Below are 18489 nucleotides of genomic sequence, written 5' to 3'. Positions count from 1 at the left end.
GTATGAGACATTTGATCATTCTATAAGAACAAGATAAATACATGTAGAGGCATGACTTAAAACAAAATTTCAACTTATTAATTCTGTGATTTTAAAATATTCAATTTCAGCCTACTTTAACAATACAGCACTATTCATTCAAAGTGGATTCTCCAAAGCTCCCGATCAACCCCCGCAGTAAAGTCGCTCCGTGTATGCATCATTAAGATGTTATCACTGACCAGGATATCACCCTTATCCCAAGCATAATACAGCGCAACTCTGCGATCGTAAAGAGCCGAATCAATAGTATCGGTGATAGCAGCACTCTCCGTCTTCTCGAAGCCATCGATTGTGACTTCAGAAGCATCAAACACGGTCTTGGACTGAGGCCAAGGTTCATGGTAACGAAGACATGGTTTTCCAGTCGTGGGATGATCGATAGCCAGTGGTAGGCCTCTCAAGACTGTGTTATCGAATGCTGTTGTCGAAACAGTCCAGGTGAGTTTTGAAATGTCCTTCTTGAGCCACATCGGTAGGTACTTGAAGAATAGGGTTGATGAGGAGAAGATGGTGAATCCAGTGTCTTTGGGTGAAGATGTGGCACCCTGGAAAAGTTGGAACCTAGTTACTCAGTTAACCGTCTCATCACTGTCAACGAACATGTTACTTACTGTGGTGGTGTTGAAACTGTCTTCTCAGTTCCATCCTCGTCAGTCTGTTGCACGACCTTGAACAAGCCATCGTAGTGGAATGGCATAGGCTCGGCAGAGAGAACATTGTTCAAACCTCGAGCGTCTGCACCACGATCCTTGACTTCCAGCAAAAGACCAAACTTCCAGGGCAACGGGGTTCCGAAGCGGTGGCTGAGATTAATGAAACGGTCGCGGTTGGGCTTTTTGACAAAACCCTTCAGAACGACTGGGGAGTTGATCTCTGACAGAGCGCGTACTTTCTTAGTGTCAATGTCATCGATTGTCAAAGAACTAGGTCCATTGGCAGGACGAATGGTCAGACCAGCAGGATACATGGGGTCGACGATGATGCCACCCTTATCCCCAGCCCATGAAACTAGAGATGACCTTTCACGATAGTATGAAGGTCGCCCGTTATTGTAAACCAGTTCAAAAGTGTCGTCGCTATCGAATTCTGATCGCATGCCTGTCCGAATCGTACCATCCAGTCTGTACGCAACACTGCAATGCCATGGGGTAGTGTATATTGAGTCAGTTGGCAGCAAACTAACGGAAAGCTTGTGAGCACCAGTTGATGGATGAATTGATAGCCGAATGTGATCAGGGTACTTTTGTCGAACAGCATTGGCAAAGGCCTGCAATATTAGCTCACGACTCATCTAGTCGAGTCTGATTGAGAACTTACGTCTCCGCGAGCCATCATCTGCTTCGCGATGTACTCGATTCCTCTCTTATACTTGGACTTGCTGCGACCTTCACCAACCGGGTAAACCGTTTCCAGATCTGTTTGGAGAAACTTGATGTAGCCACGATATGTCATACACTGGTCGTCTGACTGTCGAACTTGATCCCAACTCCATCCAGGCTTACTGAAGGTGTTGAGAAGTGCGCAACGAAAGTTTGATGCATTTGCCACGTAGGTCATCTCGTCGAGTTCTTTTGGCAAATCGATCTCGACAAGATCCCTTAGACGTGAAAATGAAATGTTGTGAAATTCCTTTTCGGCTGCCAGTGATCGAAGAGTCTCGCCGTATGCCCAAACATCTCTATCTGGCACGCCTAACAAATCTGTCATTGTTAGCCTACTCCTCGGTCATGCTGAGAATCTCACATACCATTATACACAAGTCCATCTGAAATGATAGTGAGCTTGGCACCTGGCGTATACACATCGCCAATAGAATTGCACAGGCCATTTAGATGAGCAAGGGCAATCTCTTCGCCCTTGTCGGGGAGCTTCCCCAAAGTTTTTGAGGATGAGTTTGGTGACTTGAAGGGAAATGCTGGGAGGCACAGAGGAACAGGGCTATCAGCTTTGACATGTGTATAGATAAGAGCAATGAATCTGAGAGCTGATTGATCTGACTGTGAGCAGATACGCTCATCTTGTTTCATGCGATATCTGCCGATGATATCGAGAATCTTTGTAGAGGTCTCAAGAGCCTCACGATCGAGAGCGAGTGTGAATGGCTCGATACTGGCTTGTGGAACCGTTGTTCCAAAGGGGAAAGAGGTCACGGGACGGTGACTGGATACAGCCATGGTGAACGAAGCAAAGAGCTAGATATGCAGGTACGTGATTGTGGGTATGTAAAAGTGAATGCAATGCTTGATGAATGAAGATCGAATTGCTTCAGACAACGGATAGTGAAGGATAACGAATCTTATAAACTATACTGTGCAGCATCAAGAACAGTACATCTGAACTTATTGCAACTATCCCTCCATCCCATTTTCGTTTTACTTACTAAGGCAATTCGTGAAAAGTACCAAATCGTTTCATTAGTGGACCATCGTACAATCACCAATTACTTGGAAAAACAATTAGCCTCGTCACATCGCCTTATCCGAAGGAATCGCTTCATCAGGAAGCTGGAAAATTGTGACAAACATCCCCGTCACCACACGGAAGAATCCCAGAGTAGAAGGTATCAACTCAACCTTTGTGGAAGCCAAGCCACATCCGTCGTCATTGTGTTACCGTAGTATGAAATATTTTTCCATCCAGCTGGGTCTATTTCGTAAAAACTTGGATTTTCGCCAGGGGACGGTCCGCTCGCATGATCGACATCCCACTCGGCTATCCCACTCGGCTTTCATCTTGCAGGGGAACTTTGAGTTAAACTTGAGGCGATAGAAAAATTGGGTCTTTGTTTGATGTAAGTGCTAGGATATGGCTGTTCGGATGAGACATTTGTGTTTCTTATCCTTGATCGCCTGGGATGGTTTGATTAATCTGAATTGGGTAAGTCGTCTGATAGTTTTAGTTATTTGATGAGTTATCTTGTCTTAAGTCCCGTGAAGCATAGAATATTCACGCTTTGATATATTCTTTTTGAACTATCTTAATACCGCGAGAATCACTGAATCATCAAAATGGAGGAAGTCGATATTACGATTGTTGGTGGCGGTCCTACCGGCCTTTTTGTTGCCCTTCTTCTTCAACCGTTGGGCATCTCAGTCCGCGTCCTGGGTAAGCTTCAACAATCCTTGACATGAACGAAAGCCTGACAACATTTTAACAGACGAGAAGCCTTGCTCTTTGGAGCTTGGTAGAGCTGATGCTCTGAATGCCCGAACACAACAGTATTTCGAGGTTGCTGGTATCCTTGATGAGCTGCTCACAGATGGTCTGAAATGCAACAGTAAGGAAACACAATACTCTCAATGATTAATTCTAACAATCAACAGCCAGTTCAACTTTCAAAGCTGGCGACTTCAAATCTCGTCAGAACGAGTGGTGGGTTGGCATCGAGCACGCCCTCCACAAGAACTTCCTCATGATCGGGCAACCTGTTGTCGAACAGGTTATGCGCAATCGTCTAGGCGATTCTGTCAGCTATAATGAACATGTCATCAACATCGCTGAGGATGAAGAGTCTGCTACAGTAATGACAAAATCTGGTCGAAAGGTTTCCAGCAAGTATGTCGTTGGTGCAGATGGTGCACGATCATTCATCAGAAACACTCTGAGAATTCCTTTCACTGGTACCAAACCTGAGATGACATGGGCAGTTCTGGATACATTTCTAGATACTAACTTTCCCGTGTGTCCTGAGATTATCACCTTTGAGCTTAATGAAGAGTCTCGGGTGGCATGGATTCCAAGAGAACGAGGCATGTCTCGATTCTATGTTTTACTCAAGGGTGAGATTACTCAGCAGTTGGCGGAAGAGTCTATCAAAGAGCATCTCTATCCGTACAGAGTCGAGTTTACCAAGACTGAGTGGTTCAGCACGTTTCATGGTACGTCTGTTGCTCCGAAACACTTACTCCCTGCTGACACTTATTAGTCAAGGAGCGCCTTGCTAGCTCCTTCATCTCCAAAGAAGGCCATGGGAGAATAATTTTGGCTGGCGATGCTGCACATGTTCACTCTGTCAACGGTGGTCAAGGTCTCAATACAGGTGTTTCGGATGCCTTTGCTCTGGCATGGCGTTTAGCAGCACTCGCACGACCTTCCAACCTTACCACTGAATCAAAGAAGGCTATTCTTGACAGCTATGATATTGAGCGTCGATCCACAGCTGCTCAAGTCATCGGAGTGGCTGCAGCACTAGTCAGGGACACGGTGCATACAGCCAAGAAATACGTCTCCACAATCGAACGAAATGCCGGCTTCATCACAGGTACGTCTAATTCCGAAATTCCGCGCCAGTCGATTAACAAGTATAGGCATGGGTGTCAACTATAGCGAATTCGCCACTCCGTTAGTGCAGGGTGTTGAACACGGCATATGGAGACCTGGATTTAGATGTCCAGATGTTGTCATGAACGCAACTTCCGGGGAGACCACGCGACTCTATCAGAACGTTGGATATGGCGAATTCATCGTCTTGGTTATTGGCAAACGTCTTCCCAATGGGTCGACTGCGGCTCCTGTTTACACCATCTTACCTGATGATACGACCAATGGCCATGTCCAGTTGGATCAGGACAGGGATTGTGACAAGACTTTCTTTGCTGATTGGGTAAACAAGGCCTCGGCTATTGTGATTGTTCGGCCGGATATGTATGTCGGATATGTTGGCACGGCCGAAGATGAGGCATGGAAAAACTATTTGGATGCTTACTACGTAAAGTTTAGATGAAATGTAGGGTAGATTGTCTTAATCAGTCGTGGATTTATGTTCACCAACTATTTTATCTAAACAGACCAGTTTCGTACGTCTTTGTATTTATTTTTGCCCGCTTCTTTTGTTGCATATTTTTACATTATGTATAGCTTTGATTTCATGATAAATTGCAAAGCCTGTGAATGCTAGGTATCTCCATCCGAATATGTCACCAATTTAGGCGAATGGAGATGCATTCGTCAAGATAATCTTATCACAATCTGTGCGATATTGGGAACTTTGCATATTGAACATGCATCTTGTAAGTTCAAACCGTACAAAATTACCGCTCTCGTGAGGACATGAATCGTGCCATGCCGTGGGGAGCATTAAATGAAGTTAATCCTGATTGCTTTGCCACAATAGAGCATTAAAATCCAGGATCTGCCATATTCTGCACCCTGCAAGGTCCCGTCGTACAGAATTCCCCGTCTCGGTAGGTGATGCATGATGCATGCCTGTCAATGGTACATGAACTCAATCTAGTTTGCTTTGCCACAGTAGAGCATTAATCACATCTTGGCCACGGGTGTCCCCGGTTTCCTGACCTTGTTCTAGCTTAATTCAAGAACAAGAAAAAAAGTCCAATGTTTACCACCTTCCCAGCTAGGCAGGCCTCGGTTGTTTCACCAATTTGGTAGAGCAAAAAAGTCCCGCTATATCTTAGAAGAACTTGCTTGCTACAGGGTCATGACTGGTGACCAAGATACATTTCTTGAAGTGGGATAGCGAAATTTCTCCATCTGTTATTATTAATCGTCGAATATGCATGTGTCAAGAGTGGCACAGACATTGACTGCATTGTGCCTTGATGTGCTGATTTTGAGTTAATCGAGATCCACTGTGGAGTAAATTACCGAGGATTATCTTGATCCTGGATAAAGAATCGTAAGAGAAACAGAGATTGATAAGCATACCGGTTGTATTTCGGCCCATTCCTCCTTCATTAGACGGCTTAGGTTCTGTCTCAGGACGAGCATTGACAAGAACACCAGGAGCCATGGACGCCACGAAAGAGACAGCCCATGATAGCCCGATGGCTGAAAGCACCTCTTCCGTTGAGGATGCATCACCAAGTCCAATCCCAGATGGCGGCTTGATTGCCTGGCTGCAGGTCGTCGGCTCATTTTGTCTCTACTTTTGCACCTGGGGTAAGTATCTCAAGCCAACATCATGAGCGAAATACTAACCACAGACATATTCTAGGTCTCATAGCAAGCTTTGGAAGCTTTCAGACCATTTATGAGCGTGACCAGCTTTCTTCACATACACCATTCCAAATATCCATCATTGGTTCCCTACAGACCTTTTTGATGGTATTTTCAGGCTTCATCGTCGGTCCCATCTACGACTCTGGCTTTTTTCGACATTTGCTTGCCGTTGGATCTAGCTTTATTGTCATTGGGACTGTACTACAAAGCATAAGCACCAAGTACTGGCAATATCTTCTCACTCAAGGGCTGATGATTGGTATTGGAGCTGGTTGCCTATCAATTCTGAGTGTCGCTGTGACTTCATTATGGTTCACTACAAGATTGCCTCTTGTAAACGGACTCGCAGCTTGTGGTAGTGGTCTTGGTGGCGTACTACTGCCGATAATGATTCGGGAGCTGAACGAACAAACAAGTTTACAATGGGCGACGCGAGCCATGGCTCTACTGCTGTTGGTTCTACTAGCTTTCTCCAACCTTGTCCTTCGACCTGGCCCGAACTCTAGTAGACCATCACAACGCAGACAGCTTCTTGACAAGACGGCGTTTACAGACCGACCTTATATACTTTTCGTGCTCGGCTGCTTCTCAGTCTTCTTAGGAATGTACACGCCCTTCGTTTATGTCCAAAGCTACGCTCTCGACAACAACATTGCTTCATCTGATCTCGCTGGAAACCTGTTGGCTATTCTCAACAGCAGTTCAATATTTGGACGCATTGTTCCTGCTTTCCTCGCTCAGAGGCTTGGTCCAATGAACACAATTATTTGTGCGGCAGTGTTACTCGCCACCACAAGTCTGTGCCTAATCTCTGCAACCACAACGGCGCGACTGCTTGTTACGGTCATAAGTCAAGGTTTCTTTACGGGTTCCTTTTTCGCGCTTCAGCCGACCATCTTTGTTAGACTGGCAAGTGATCCGCGAAGAATTGGGACAAGATTTGGAATGGCGTTTTCGGTTATGTCGGTTGCGCTTTTGTTTGGTCCCCCTGTTGGCGGAGCATTGAGGAAGAGCATGGGGTATACAGCCTCGTGGGTTTGGGCAGGGTTGACTATTTTCATGGGTGCTATGTTGATACTATGCAGTAGGCTTCTAAAGGATAGAAAGTCCTTGATAGTATAATTTTATCGATATCATTGGTGAAACTATCAGCCTGTCTTACAATTTGTGTGTGTCTTGTGTAACATTTGGGGGCCATATGCTGAATGACATCTTACAATTCGGGGGACAAGTAATATTCATATCACCCCCTCCAAGTGCTATAAATACCCTAGCATGGCTTTCAGCCTCACTAACCAAATATGATCTGTCTTTTTATATATTAAGGCTGTAAACCGTTATTGACTTGCCCAGCCCCCAGAGCCTACCTTAACTCCAGCACTATTAGATGTACATGCAAGCCTATCACTCTTAGCCCTACGCCACCTTGCCTTTCGGTGTGAAGCTGCACAAGAACACTTCTCGGCATGTTGTGACCATGTTATGTCCTGTCCCACCTCGGACTTTTCTTCTATATTAAAGATGTTGTGCCCCGCTACGTCAGCAATCTTTTCGTATTCCACTATCATTGAATAAGAAGACGTTTCCTGGGCAACTGCTTGCGGGATTGCTGTCTCAGATTCTTGTCAAGTCTAGTCCAACGTCATGTCTCTCAACACACCCGCCGCAGGCCAATCTGCCCCGGTCAACAACCCCGAGGCGCTTTCCTCCGTCCGTGAGGATTTGTTCTACAACCACTCTACCGGCAACGTAGACGTACCACAAGGATTCAAGTATCGCCAATACCGGATCTTCGGATATACGCTACCTTGGTATGCGTCGCCAAAGATTCAGTTGGGCATGGTTGCCTTTGTATGCTTCATGTGTCCCGGTATGTTCAATGCATTGAATGGAATGGGCGGTGTTGGAAAGGTTGACACTAAACTGGGGACCGACATGGTAAGCCTAACTTTCTTGTCCAACGTTGACATTGTGTTGAAAGGTGGAAGAACACAGCTTTGTACAGCACATTTGCCGTCGTCGGTTTCTTCGGAGGCACATTCGTTAATAGACTCGGCGTGAGAATTACGCTTGCCTTCGGTGGCATCGGCTACGGCATATACATGATCAGCATGCTATTATCGAACCACTTTGAAGAGAAAGTCCGAGGATTCAATCTCTTTTCGGGCGTTCTTCTTGGCTTCTGTGCAGCGATGCTATGGACTGCCCAAGGCACTATCATGATATCGTATCCACACGAACACCAAAAGGGGCACTACTTTGCATGGTTCTGGGGAATTTTTAATCTTGGCGCAGTTCTTGGAAGTCTTGTAAGTCGTCGATCCCACACTATTCACTCATGTGTCTAACTAACGTCTCTATCAGATCCCCCTCGGCAGCAATTACAAAAGCAACGAGAACGTCGACGTAAACGATGGTACTTATATCGGTTTCATCGTCCTCATGTTCTTCGGAGCGGGCTTGGCTCTTCTTCTCTGCAACGCAAATGATGTCATCCGCAAAGACGGGTCGTATGTCATCCTGATGAAGAACCCGACATGGCAAAGCGAACTACTTGGCTTGTACGAGACGATTCGGTTTGAACCATTCATCATTTTCCTGTTTCCTATGTTCTTTTCGTCCAACTGGTTCTACGTTTATCAACAAAACGTTGTCAACGGGGCTTATTTCTCGACAAGAGCTAAGGCTCTCAACAGTCTACTGTATTGGCTGGCGCAGATCTTTGCAGCTGCCATATGGGGATACTTGCTCGATCTGGAATACCTTCGCCGTTCTGTCAGGGCCAAGATCGCTCTCGTGGTTCTTTTTGCCCTCACTTTCATTGTGTGGGGTGGGGGTTGGGCGCATCAGAGAACATTTACTCGATCAATGACTGGCGCCCAAACGGAGAAGGATTGGAATGATACAGGATACGCCGGGCCACTTTTTTTATACATCTTCTATGGCTTCTACGATGCTGCTTGGCAAGCTACTGTCTACTGGTATGTCTTCTCCCACCGACACAGCTGTCTCACTAACTGTTGTAGGTTCATGGGTGCTCTCTCCAATTCCGGCCGGCGCTGCGCAAACTACATTGGTTTCTACAAAGGCATCCAATCAGCCGGCGCCGCTATCTCCAATAACCTCGATGCCAGAAAGGTGTCTTTCGAAGCACAGTTCATCAGTAACTGGGTCCTTCTAGCTTCGTCGCTCGTGATTGCTGCACCAGTCATCTTTCTCAAGATCCGAGATCATGTGGCAGTGGAAGAAGACCTTGAAGGAACAGATGAAGCCCTGGCGGATGTCAACCCCACGTATATCCTTACCCATCCAGGTCGCAACGGGGAGACTTATGAAAGTAAGGAATCGAACAAGAGAGGTCCTGAATATACTGCAGTCTAACTGTGCTTTGCAGTGGAATTTGATGAGTTCAATAGTTCTACCAAGTTACTCCGCAGGTGGTAAGATGTAACACAAGAATTGGTATTTTGTTGGTCGGTTGCGATTTCACTACTGCGACGCTTCATAGCTTTATTACAATGATGTTCATTTCTAAGTACAATACTCCTCCAATTTTCTGGCATATGTTGACATCAAATACCCTCATTTCTGTACATACAACCCAGTAACTTCATCACAAATCAAGACGCCGCAAACATATCCTCCAACATTTCAAAAACTCCAACTTGATTCGCCCGCTTCACACATGTAATCATCCAATTGGCACTGGTTGGTTATAAGCTCAAATCTCTTGGAATGGGTGGCCATACCGAAGCTGCAAATGCACTTGATCAGTCTGTATCCAATTGACAATCATATCATAGGACCAATAATTATGCCGATGAAGAAGTCTCAGATGCATAGACTGCCCCTAGGACACATTTACTCCAATCTCCGTTTTTCAAGTTAGCCCAGTTATGGTCTCTGCAAAAGATCTTATGTGTAGTACAGAACCCTATGGCCCTTTGGCTTCGACAGTTGCCCTTTCGCTTCATGGGGCAGTGATGTGTTGTTGTGGCACCTCTCCGGGGCATTGTATATGGCAGCAATAGAAGTATGATAGAAATGTGGTCAACGAAGAAGAGAAGAGTGAATTGGGATGGCTATCTTTTGCCAAGAGACGACATGGTAAAAATGATAGACTTTAATATTGCGCCTCCAATCTTCCCTGCTTTGTTCAATATCACTGAAGTAGGCCACCACAAGCTCCCACGTGTGACAGCTGTTGATTTTGGAGATCACATAACGGTGCAATGCTCCCATGAGTCTTTCATCAGTATCGCTAACAGCCAAAATCATAATATGTTCGATTACATCCAAGCTCGCTTGTGTCTTTGGTCTACCAACGTTCATGGGAACCCAACAACTGTGATTGGTCGCTGGCTGTCTTTCACTTTCTGCGGCTGACATGCTGATCTCTTGGTAAACAACAAGTAGTTCAAGCCCTTTACCATCGTGCGTGGAACAACAAGGAAGTATAGCAGAGCACGATTTTGAGTCTTAGAAAACCCCAACGTGTCCTAATTCAGATTCCTTCAGTTATGCACGGGCAATGCAACGGTTGGTAGTTGCGAGATACTTTGTGTTTAACGCTTTGTCCAGTTAACATCGTGACCTCACCTGCACATACCCGTCAGCGGAATGGGGCAACGATGGCAGACATTTGGGATTCTCCTCCCACCGCCAATCCCATTCACTGTGATTGGCCTCAACAGAGTACACAATCGGTGAGATTCAGGGTGTGTTAGCTAATTATTGACGAATATGTATTGTGACGGTTCAAGTTAGCCGACAGAAGCATAGGAGACGAAATTAGTAGGTCATTTTATGCTTATAAGACTATACTTCTTACGTTAATTATTTTTATAGTCTAAAGCTCAAAGGCTACGACCAACACGCTACACTAATACATGTATTGCAGAGGTAACTTGTGGAGAGCTTAAATCATTGGTTTAAGCCGCCCTTCATCGTTTCCTTTGTTCAACTTCCTTCCCTTAGAGGTCGATTTGTCCGCGCAGATTACTGTTCCTTCCTTCACTTTACACAGAAATTATCGACTCGCACTATGACCTCATCTTCGTCTTCCTTAAGCTTAGTTGATGACGATAAGTTATACACATCTACCGTCGAGTGGGACCATGAATCATTCGAAACCTTCCAGTTTCGCGTTATGACTCTTGCCTAGAAAACCTTTTGGCCGGAAGCTTCTTCAATCGACGACGAAATCACGGTGGGGCGTCTCAAAGGCGGCTTTAAGCGCATTATAGAAATCACACGACAATCCCCCTATGGTGAGAAAACGGACTACATCTTACGAATGCCTCAGTTTGATGCTGCCCAGGTTGATCACGATGTCGCTGCGCTGCAATTTGTTCGTCGAAACACCAAAATCCCAGTTCCCAGAGTGGTGATGTTTGACGAGACCGAGTACAACGCCCTTGGCGTGCCGTACGGGATCCAGAATCGCATCCATGGGGTCGATTTGATCTCAACGTATCCCAATCTCTATCATCAGGATCGATGTCGATTCGCCTGAGAGTTTGGGCGCATATTCATGCAGATGCTGAACGTGCACAGTAATAAAGCTGGTAAATTGGTTATGCTAATTGACGATAAAGACATGACAGCGCCAATTCATGTTCCGGCTTTCAGATCAACGGATCCAAGTCTCACCACACCATTCAACAATTCTTCGCAATCTGAACAACCTATTGACAAGATACTTGAGAATGTTTTCAACGCCCAGAAAAATTAAATGCTGCAGCGCCGTCCAAAAGACACAGTTGGGCCGAGACAAATGGACGAGTTCATCCAAATGGCGTCGGAGCTAGAGGCTAGCGGTTGGTTTGCCAACCAACACTACTATTCCCTTGCTCATTTAGATCTCGCTCCACGCAACATTCTAGTCGACCCTACATCCAACAAAGCCATCATTTCCGCAATCTTGGACTGGGACAGTGCGATCCTTGCTCCCATGTTCATGTCATGTGCTCCTCCGATGTAGATCTGGGATTGGAAGGAGGATGAGGAGGAAGATGAGCGCGAAGCAAATAATACTCCCCCGACCCCCGAAGGTCAGGAGCTCAAAAGGATCGACAAAGCTGCAGGGAAGCGATACTGCAGGTTAGTCTAAGAAACATAAAGTGTTCTATCAATTTTGTCTCTTATGTATCCAAATGATGTAGGGTATTATGGAAGACTGTATTAGCGTGTTCGGCTTTATGCAAGGTTGCATTATTCTGCTGTCAGCCTGTCACGCAGAAAGAAAGGCGCCCGGAATAAGCCCGGCAATACGGAAACCGGACCGAACTGTTCCGAGCAGGGTTCACAACACCTTTCGTAATAGGGAAGTTCTGCCTGCTCTCAGGTAGATGTAAAGAAAACACCTTTCACAAACTATTCCTTGCTGATAGCTAACCACTGCCTTCCCCATATCGTGCCCAATTTTTGACATTGAATTTTTACACATCTAGTTTATTCTTCGGAATTATTGACATGAACTTGATGAAACATAATTAACATAACCCCGTCATGAGAACAATAAACCTGCAGAATAAATCGCAAGTTTCGTCGAAACTAATTGAAAAGAAACTACGGACAACACATAGACACCACTATGCCGTCAATATCAACTAGAGATGAATGGATCTTCTCCCAAGCATCATCCTCCCTGGAAGATCTGGACAACATCTTCGTATCATGCCACCTCGACGACGCTATCACTCTTTGCCATTATCTCAACGGAGAGATGAATGCAAAGTCCGCCGCACGATTGATCACGACAATTGCGAGGCGAGAAGTCATAGACGACCCAGATGCCAGAACCATGACTGTATTCAGAATAATGAGACTTCTAGCCGCAAGTTTGATACATTTCGATCAAGAACACGAGATGATCCTGGGTCTGCTGCTCGCCATCCAGGACCTACCATGCGACGGGCGAATACATTGGTGGAAATTACCCACCTTCACCTCACGCTGGTCAAACTGCTATTCTGAACACAGAGACATGGGTAATCAAAAAAATGTCGCCTTTTTCAAAAACGCTGGTTACTTGGAAGCGACGATGTACCTCCGCGGCATCTCTGGCATTGAAGAAGAATGGGCATACGGAGTGATCAATCTAGTATGCTTGGAGATGGAAGAGTTCGAATTTGAGATTCATCAGGTTTGCGAATGGCTCAAAGTAGCCGGATCAAAATTGGTCGAAACTCTACAGCCAGCGAAGCTCAAAGTTTTCGACAGAGCTGTGCGGGGGCGGAGTAACAAGACTTACATGATAGAGGTTACCATGTATGAGCACTGGGAGCACTGGAAGAAGAGATTCTTACAAGTCAGTCACGACGAGGATTTTCTTTCGACTGAGTCCAGACAGGTGGCAAAAGAGTGTCATGAGATTATGAAGGGCCTTGTCGTTGAGCAACCCGATCCTCCTACAGAGGAATGAACCAAAGCCTAACCAGCAACTACTCTTAGTTCTCCCCTCTCACATCCTTTGGCGTCTTTGTCCTGTCAGAGTCCGTCTGATCTCCCGTATTGACCGTTCCTTCGCGCTCAACCATCATGATAACCGCATTTTCCGCCACAGGCTTATGTGTCACACCCTTTGGCACAACATACATATCGCCTTCTTTCATGACGACCGGCTCCTCGCCTTGGATCTCCATCGTCAACTTTCCGGAGAGTAGATAGAAAAGTTCTTCTGAGTCTGGGTGCGCGTGCCATATAAATTCACCGTCAATTTTGGCGACTTTGACGTCGTGGTCGTTTATTGAGGCGACGAGACGAGGGGACCACTTTTCGGTGAAAGAGGAAAGGACACTGGGGATTGAAGTGGCTTGAGACATTTCGTTTCGTTATGTGTTTATGTTTCTCTTTGTATGTGTTTGCTTGTATTTGAGATTTAGAAAGTTAAATGAGTTGATTGTTATTGATATAATGAATGATTATTCACGGTTAGAGGTTTTATATCGTTGAGTTGAGTTGAGCTTACATGGATGATGATCCACTCTGGTCTGTCGCTTGCAAGGCGTCAGCAAGGGCGCAGACTAAGATAGACGATGTGGGGAAACAACAAGATTGGTCATCGCGCGAATTCTATTGCTTTCTGTCTCGTGTCTTTATTCCCGGTGGAGATGAATGATATGCATTCACATAACTAGTTAAAACCTAAATCCAACCTACACAACTTCTTCATTACTGTACTCCATAGAGAGATGAGCGTATCAGTTGAGGATGACTCAAAGAAGTAATAAAAGGACTGTAAAGAACAACAATTGACCACATGCACAACTATAACTGGCATGTCTTGACCCGAAGTCTTTTACGAAAGAATCCCTTCCCGCACAAGCTGCGCCCTCAACTCGGCCTGAGTCCTCGCAATATACTGCTCTCTCATATTTCGACCCTCCCAAAGCTCGTTGGTCGCCTTGAGAGCCGCGCTCCCAGCAGTGACAGCGCAGGCACCCAATACTGTCGTCGGGTCTATGGGTGAAAAAATAAGACTCATGCCCGCAATGACCGAACCGCCGCCAACCACAGCACCGGTCAGTGCGAAGTAACTCAGATCGCGGGCAATTCCAGCATCCTTGACCATCTCACTGAACAGTGTTGGGAAACTGACCTTGACGTCGTTATTTCCGACAAGATTGACGAGAAGGAGGACAAATACTTGGCAGTTGGTCCTGTATTCGTGGTATGTGTTTCGGAGGGGGCCGTTCCAGATTAACTCAGCTATTTTGTATGTCTCGTTAGCTTCCATGATTGTGGATATCTTTTATAATGCTTACACATGCGCTTGATATCTTCATGAGTCCATCGCCGTGCAGTATATCCGAGAGGGTCTCGTTCTGTGATGCGTCTTCCCTCTAGTCGCTTTATTCTTTTCCACTCCTCTTCGGGCAGAAAGCGCAGCCCGTACGTCTTCTCGACGCCCTGTGCAAGTCTGGCGAGTTCGTAACAGTAGCCATTGATACATATGGCCCAGTGTCCAATGATATCAATGTTTCTCTTCCATATCTTGTTCTGTCTGGTCGTGGGTGTAGTATAAAGGCAAATGGGATAACCAGTATTGATGTTTTTGCGAGTTACAGTTCCCATGACGGCGAAATGTGTGATGTACTTGTTGTTATCAGAATGTGGTAACTTTGATGGAACAACGAATTTGTCGGCAACATGACTTTAAATGCAAGTCCTAACTTGTAATGGTTCAAATAAGGCTTTGAGGGCCATTCCTCAGTTGTGATTCCAAATATCTCATCCTGGAAGGCGTTCTCTCTGTTCGACTCTTCTAGAACAATAGTGATCGACAATCATATGGATCGGCGCCTCGGCATTTTCTTAGTCGACCAAAAGTCACCGGATGACTCGGATTGGCAGGCATATGAGAATGAGGTGGAAGAGCCAGCTGCGTCAGTTGTATTGACAATGAGGCAGTGCATAGATCGGATCTTTTATTGGTGAGCTATACAAGAGCTCTTGTGTGATTGGCCTGATTATTATCTGGTCGAGAGCATGAAACAGACGTATTTTATAATTTAATTTACGGCGAATAATGCTATGAACGTGATTAATAGTCTGTCTTAATATTAAACATCCAATCATCGAATCATTATCGTATTGAGTGGAAGTTCGGTCTTTGCGCTTCAAAAATCTTTGGTTGAGGCTGTGCTCTCGACATTTTCTTTCCCTTGGCAGAGTAGAGTAAGCATTGTTTCGTCTCTTCGGTTTTGAGCAAGAGTCAGTTTACATGTCAAAGATTTGACCTAGGATGTCAGAACCTCTCTTCAAAAGAATAGAGGCAGTGCATATGCACCTGTTTGGTCTAGTGATGCGCCCTCTAGGCAGTCGCTGACATGTGGTCAGACACTCGCCACGTTCTCGTTCTATCACCAATCATGTTGTAAGACGATATCAGGTGCAGTGTGGTTTATCCCCGCGGATGAGGTGATTGACGCGGTAGACGCGCAAGGTCTGGGGCCTTTCATTGTTTTCCTTTACCGGCTTCGCCGAAGAGCCCCATAAGATGTCAGATCTGTTTGCATCCATATGCCAGTGCATAAATTAAAGATGGGCGAACGAATAACATGTAGACGCATTAATCCAATATTTTGTAATTGGATCTCAGCGACATCCATGGGGAAGTGGCTTCAGAATCTCTACCTCCCGCCGAAATGACAGAAACAGCAGTCTCCAAAACAAAGCATTTATTCTCAAACATGACGAAATGTCGAAAATTCCTCTTGTTGATGCGTTGTCTTTTCTTCAATTTCTTGACTTTCACATATCCTGGTGCATATGACCACCATACTAGATCACCCGTTCGGAGAATCGCTGCCCATCAAGATTACAACCAGAACAAGATAGATACGATTGCGTCATTAGTTCAGTTCCGTAAGCTCAAGGAAGCCGAACTGCGATTCGTTCAAGGAGCGGTAATTCCAACCACCAATGGTAATGAAGCACGAGCTTACTCATGTTCTTCAAGGCAACCTTGTCAGGCGCAGCAGCAATAGGCGTATTCTCATGGCCTACCACAGAAAAGGCGATATGGGCTACCAAGATGTTTTGGAACTGGGGCTTATTCTTCTCCATTTTCGCGCTTATTAGTTCCGCTCATCAAAGGCTCCTCCGATATCTGCCGGAAAAGGCCGATCAAGAGTTTGAAGATAAACAAATTGAAGTGGCGCTTAGTCTTTTCCTGCGGCCAGTAAAAGGGCAACAAAAAGATATGAAGAAAATAAGCTTCAAGATGCTGTGGTTCTGGCAATGTCCCACCATGCTTATGAGTTATTCGTGGGTGTTCTTTGTGACTGGATATGCACTACATTTACTCACTCCGGTTTTTGGCTCGTCAGGCGTCAAGACTTCAGAAGAGGTATGTGTCATTAGTAGGAATTCTAACTTATCCACAGACTGATTGGTAATAGGTATATGGCCTGACATTGTGTGGCTGTGGGCTGGTTGTTCTCAACTTCATATTCTGTGGAAGTCTTTGTCAGCACCGGCTCACCATGGCGAGGCGCAGGTCTACGACCACGCTCAACGCCGACGAACAAGTGTGAGCATAGCAAATTTAAGTTACATTCATCACAAAGTAATGGTCAACTGATGAGTTGGCGTTTGGATTGGAAGGATATTTCCCAAAATGTTGTGGCCCATCAGAAGTCTTCAGGTTTCCGTAGCAAAACCATTCCTGAGTATCATAGGTTCTTCGAGGGAAACTCCGTACTCAGCTTTTTAAAGAATTCCTTATTTTCTCTCCTAAACTTCCGAGCAGCGCAGCTCTCTTTCGTAAGGATTTGATAAATTCTAGATATCAAAGTCAGTGGTCTAGCAGTTGTGGCTTATCCATAACGGTTTCGATGAGACAGTTCTTGCTCTATCTGGTCCTTTGAGCCGTCGATTCTATGGCCCACTTGTTGCTTTTGCATATAATGTGGATATTCAGTTCCGTTTCGCAACTATGGACGACATGTCAGCTGCTGATTTTGGAGCCTTGGTCGACGTCTTCCACAAATCAGAAATAAACCCGACTATCGGACGTATTGAAAGATATCTTGGAAAGACCATTCCGGCAACTTTCTTCCCCGGCCCTTTTAACTTTCAGCGCGTAGTTACCCATAAAACAGAAAACATGTTAGAGAGTTCTCATGAGCTCTCAATTTGTCGCATAACTGGCACCCAGGATGGAGTCGTTGAGGTGAACATCACTGCTTCACTCGACTCTAAACAGCTTTGCGAGAAGCATCCATGACGCCTTGGCATTTTATCCATTGAACAACTCTGTCTCGATGGGGACACATTTCGTGCGCTGCTACTGGGGTCTCTTCTCTTAGATCTACCTTGAATTGGCAGAGATGCTTAACTCACTGGTAATCATGGTAATTTACTAGAAAAGATGAATAAAGGAACGAGAATAGTCGGAGGTTCTGGCCCAGATTACCGCTGGCAAAATTCGCGCTCTCGCTTTCTACGCCGGGGCATCGTCCTGTGCTACAAACTACTAGGCATTCAGAACGTGCCTTAGAGCGATGGAATCACGATATTCAGTGCATTTGGCGTCAAAATAAGCCCACTCCATCTGATTGCTTACGACGAGTTTATGTTCCGCCAACTTTAGACTAGAAAGTGTAAACGCCAACTTTCCAAGGTTGGCCTTCTCTCGTATAGGAACGACCTCAAGTCGGGCAAGGTCAAAATAACAAATGAGCTCTCGAAAGACCGACATTCCGGGCTCAACTTTTCTATGTTTTGGGACGATTCTAAGGGGGGCGAGACCAACACAATGAATCACGTCGAACTAGATTTCTCTGACGAATTGTCTCCATATGATTGTCCTGTGGATGCAAAGTCTATCTTGACTGAAGATGAAAGCAAAATATATTCCTATGTAAGCAACTTCTTCCGGGATCCAGACTTTGTGAAAGCCAATTAGAGAGACTGGTTAGAGATACTCTTTGATGCCAGTGCGGCTGTACAGGACATGTAATTGTGCTTCAACTATACCTA

At 45.5% G+C, this 18489-nt stretch overlaps 9 protein-coding genes across 9 annotated transcripts; 6 read left to right on the top strand and 3 right to left on the bottom strand.

Annotated features, from left to right (window-relative positions):
- Nucleotides 1–85: 85 nt before the first annotated feature.
- EDB82DRAFT_494775 (Pyoverdine/dityrosine biosynthesis protein-domain-containing protein) lies at nucleotides 86–2307 on the bottom strand. Its single transcript, XM_025733155.2, has 4 exons — nucleotides 1790–2307; nucleotides 1360–1742; nucleotides 654–1309; nucleotides 86–603 (listed from the first exon to the last, which is right to left on the bottom strand). The coding sequence occupies exons 1-4, from the start codon at nucleotides 2214–2216 to the stop codon at nucleotides 135–137; spliced, it is 1935 nt and encodes a 644-aa protein (XP_025584089.1). The 5' UTR covers nucleotides 2217–2307; the 3' UTR covers nucleotides 86–134.
- Nucleotides 2308–2921: 614 nt separating this feature from the next.
- EDB82DRAFT_535108 (FAD binding domain-containing protein) lies at nucleotides 2922–4823 on the top strand. The gene is made up of 5 exons (XM_025733152.2): nucleotides 2922–3147; nucleotides 3200–3319; nucleotides 3366–3920; nucleotides 3968–4303; nucleotides 4350–4823. Exons 1-5 carry the CDS (start codon nucleotides 3051–3053, stop codon nucleotides 4763–4765), a joined length of 1524 nt encoding a protein of 507 aa, XP_025584088.1. The 5' UTR covers nucleotides 2922–3050; the 3' UTR covers nucleotides 4766–4823.
- A 674-nt stretch (nucleotides 4824–5497) lies between these two features.
- On the top strand, nucleotides 5498–7140 carry EDB82DRAFT_566046 (major facilitator superfamily domain-containing protein). The gene is made up of 2 exons (XM_065609820.1): nucleotides 5498–5940; nucleotides 5996–7140. The coding sequence occupies exons 1-2, from the start codon at nucleotides 5790–5792 to the stop codon at nucleotides 7120–7122; spliced, it is 1278 nt and encodes a 425-aa protein (XP_065464498.1). The 5' UTR covers nucleotides 5498–5789; the 3' UTR covers nucleotides 7123–7140.
- A 434-nt stretch (nucleotides 7141–7574) lies between these two features.
- Nucleotides 7575–9522, top strand: EDB82DRAFT_553829 (major facilitator superfamily domain-containing protein; the record flags this gene model as incomplete). The annotated part of the gene is made up of 6 exons (XM_025733150.2): nucleotides 7575–7938; nucleotides 7989–8309; nucleotides 8365–8981; nucleotides 9027–9337; nucleotides 9417–9440; nucleotides 9509–9522. The coding sequence occupies exons 1-6, from the start codon at nucleotides 7645–7647 to the stop codon at nucleotides 9520–9522; spliced, it is 1581 nt and encodes a 526-aa protein (XP_025584086.2). The 5' UTR covers nucleotides 7575–7644.
- Nucleotides 9523–11549: 2027 nt separating this feature from the next.
- On the top strand, nucleotides 11550–12200 carry EDB82DRAFT_494769 (uncharacterized protein). Its single transcript, XM_065608495.1, has one exon. The coding sequence runs from the start codon at nucleotides 11735–11737 to the stop codon at nucleotides 11981–11983; it is 249 nt and encodes an 82-aa protein (XP_065464497.1). The 5' UTR covers nucleotides 11550–11734; the 3' UTR covers nucleotides 11984–12200.
- A 164-nt stretch (nucleotides 12201–12364) lies between these two features.
- Nucleotides 12365–13438, top strand: EDB82DRAFT_123773 (uncharacterized protein). Its single transcript, XM_025733147.2, has one exon. It carries the CDS (start codon nucleotides 12596–12598, stop codon nucleotides 13424–13426), a length of 831 nt encoding a protein of 276 aa, XP_025584083.1. The 5' UTR covers nucleotides 12365–12595; the 3' UTR covers nucleotides 13427–13438.
- EDB82DRAFT_123772 (RmlC-like cupin domain-containing protein) lies at nucleotides 13439–14098 on the bottom strand. Its single transcript, XM_025733146.2, has one exon. The coding sequence runs from the start codon at nucleotides 13824–13826 to the stop codon at nucleotides 13452–13454; it is 375 nt and encodes a 124-aa protein (XP_025584082.1). The 5' UTR covers nucleotides 13827–14098; the 3' UTR covers nucleotides 13439–13451.
- Nucleotides 14099–14106: 8 nt separating this feature from the next.
- EDB82DRAFT_494766 (uncharacterized protein) lies at nucleotides 14107–15296 on the bottom strand. The gene is made up of 2 exons (XM_025733145.2): nucleotides 14769–15296; nucleotides 14107–14712 (listed from the first exon to the last, which is right to left on the bottom strand). Exons 1-2 carry the CDS (start codon nucleotides 15076–15078, stop codon nucleotides 14303–14305), a joined length of 720 nt encoding a protein of 239 aa, XP_025584081.1. The 5' UTR covers nucleotides 15079–15296; the 3' UTR covers nucleotides 14107–14302.
- A 900-nt stretch (nucleotides 15297–16196) lies between these two features.
- EDB82DRAFT_535102 (uncharacterized protein) lies at nucleotides 16197–17091 on the top strand (the record flags this gene model as incomplete). The annotated part of the gene is made up of 3 exons (XM_025733144.2): nucleotides 16197–16412; nucleotides 16466–16855; nucleotides 16908–17091. The coding sequence occupies 3 exons, from the start codon at nucleotides 16197–16199 to the stop codon at nucleotides 17040–17042; spliced, it is 741 nt and encodes a 246-aa protein (XP_025584080.2). The 3' UTR covers nucleotides 17043–17091.
- Nucleotides 17092–18489: the final 1398 nt, after the last annotated feature.

The sequence above is a fragment of the Fusarium venenatum genome (genome assembly GCF_020744135.1).
Source record: "Fusarium venenatum strain MPI-CAGE-CH-0201 chromosome Unknown EDB82scaffold_2, whole genome shotgun sequence".
NCBI lineage: Eukaryota > Fungi > Ascomycota > Sordariomycetes > Hypocreales > Nectriaceae > Fusarium > Fusarium venenatum.
Note: the sequence above shows the minus strand (reverse complement) of the source record. Positions and strands in the feature narration are given on the sequence as shown.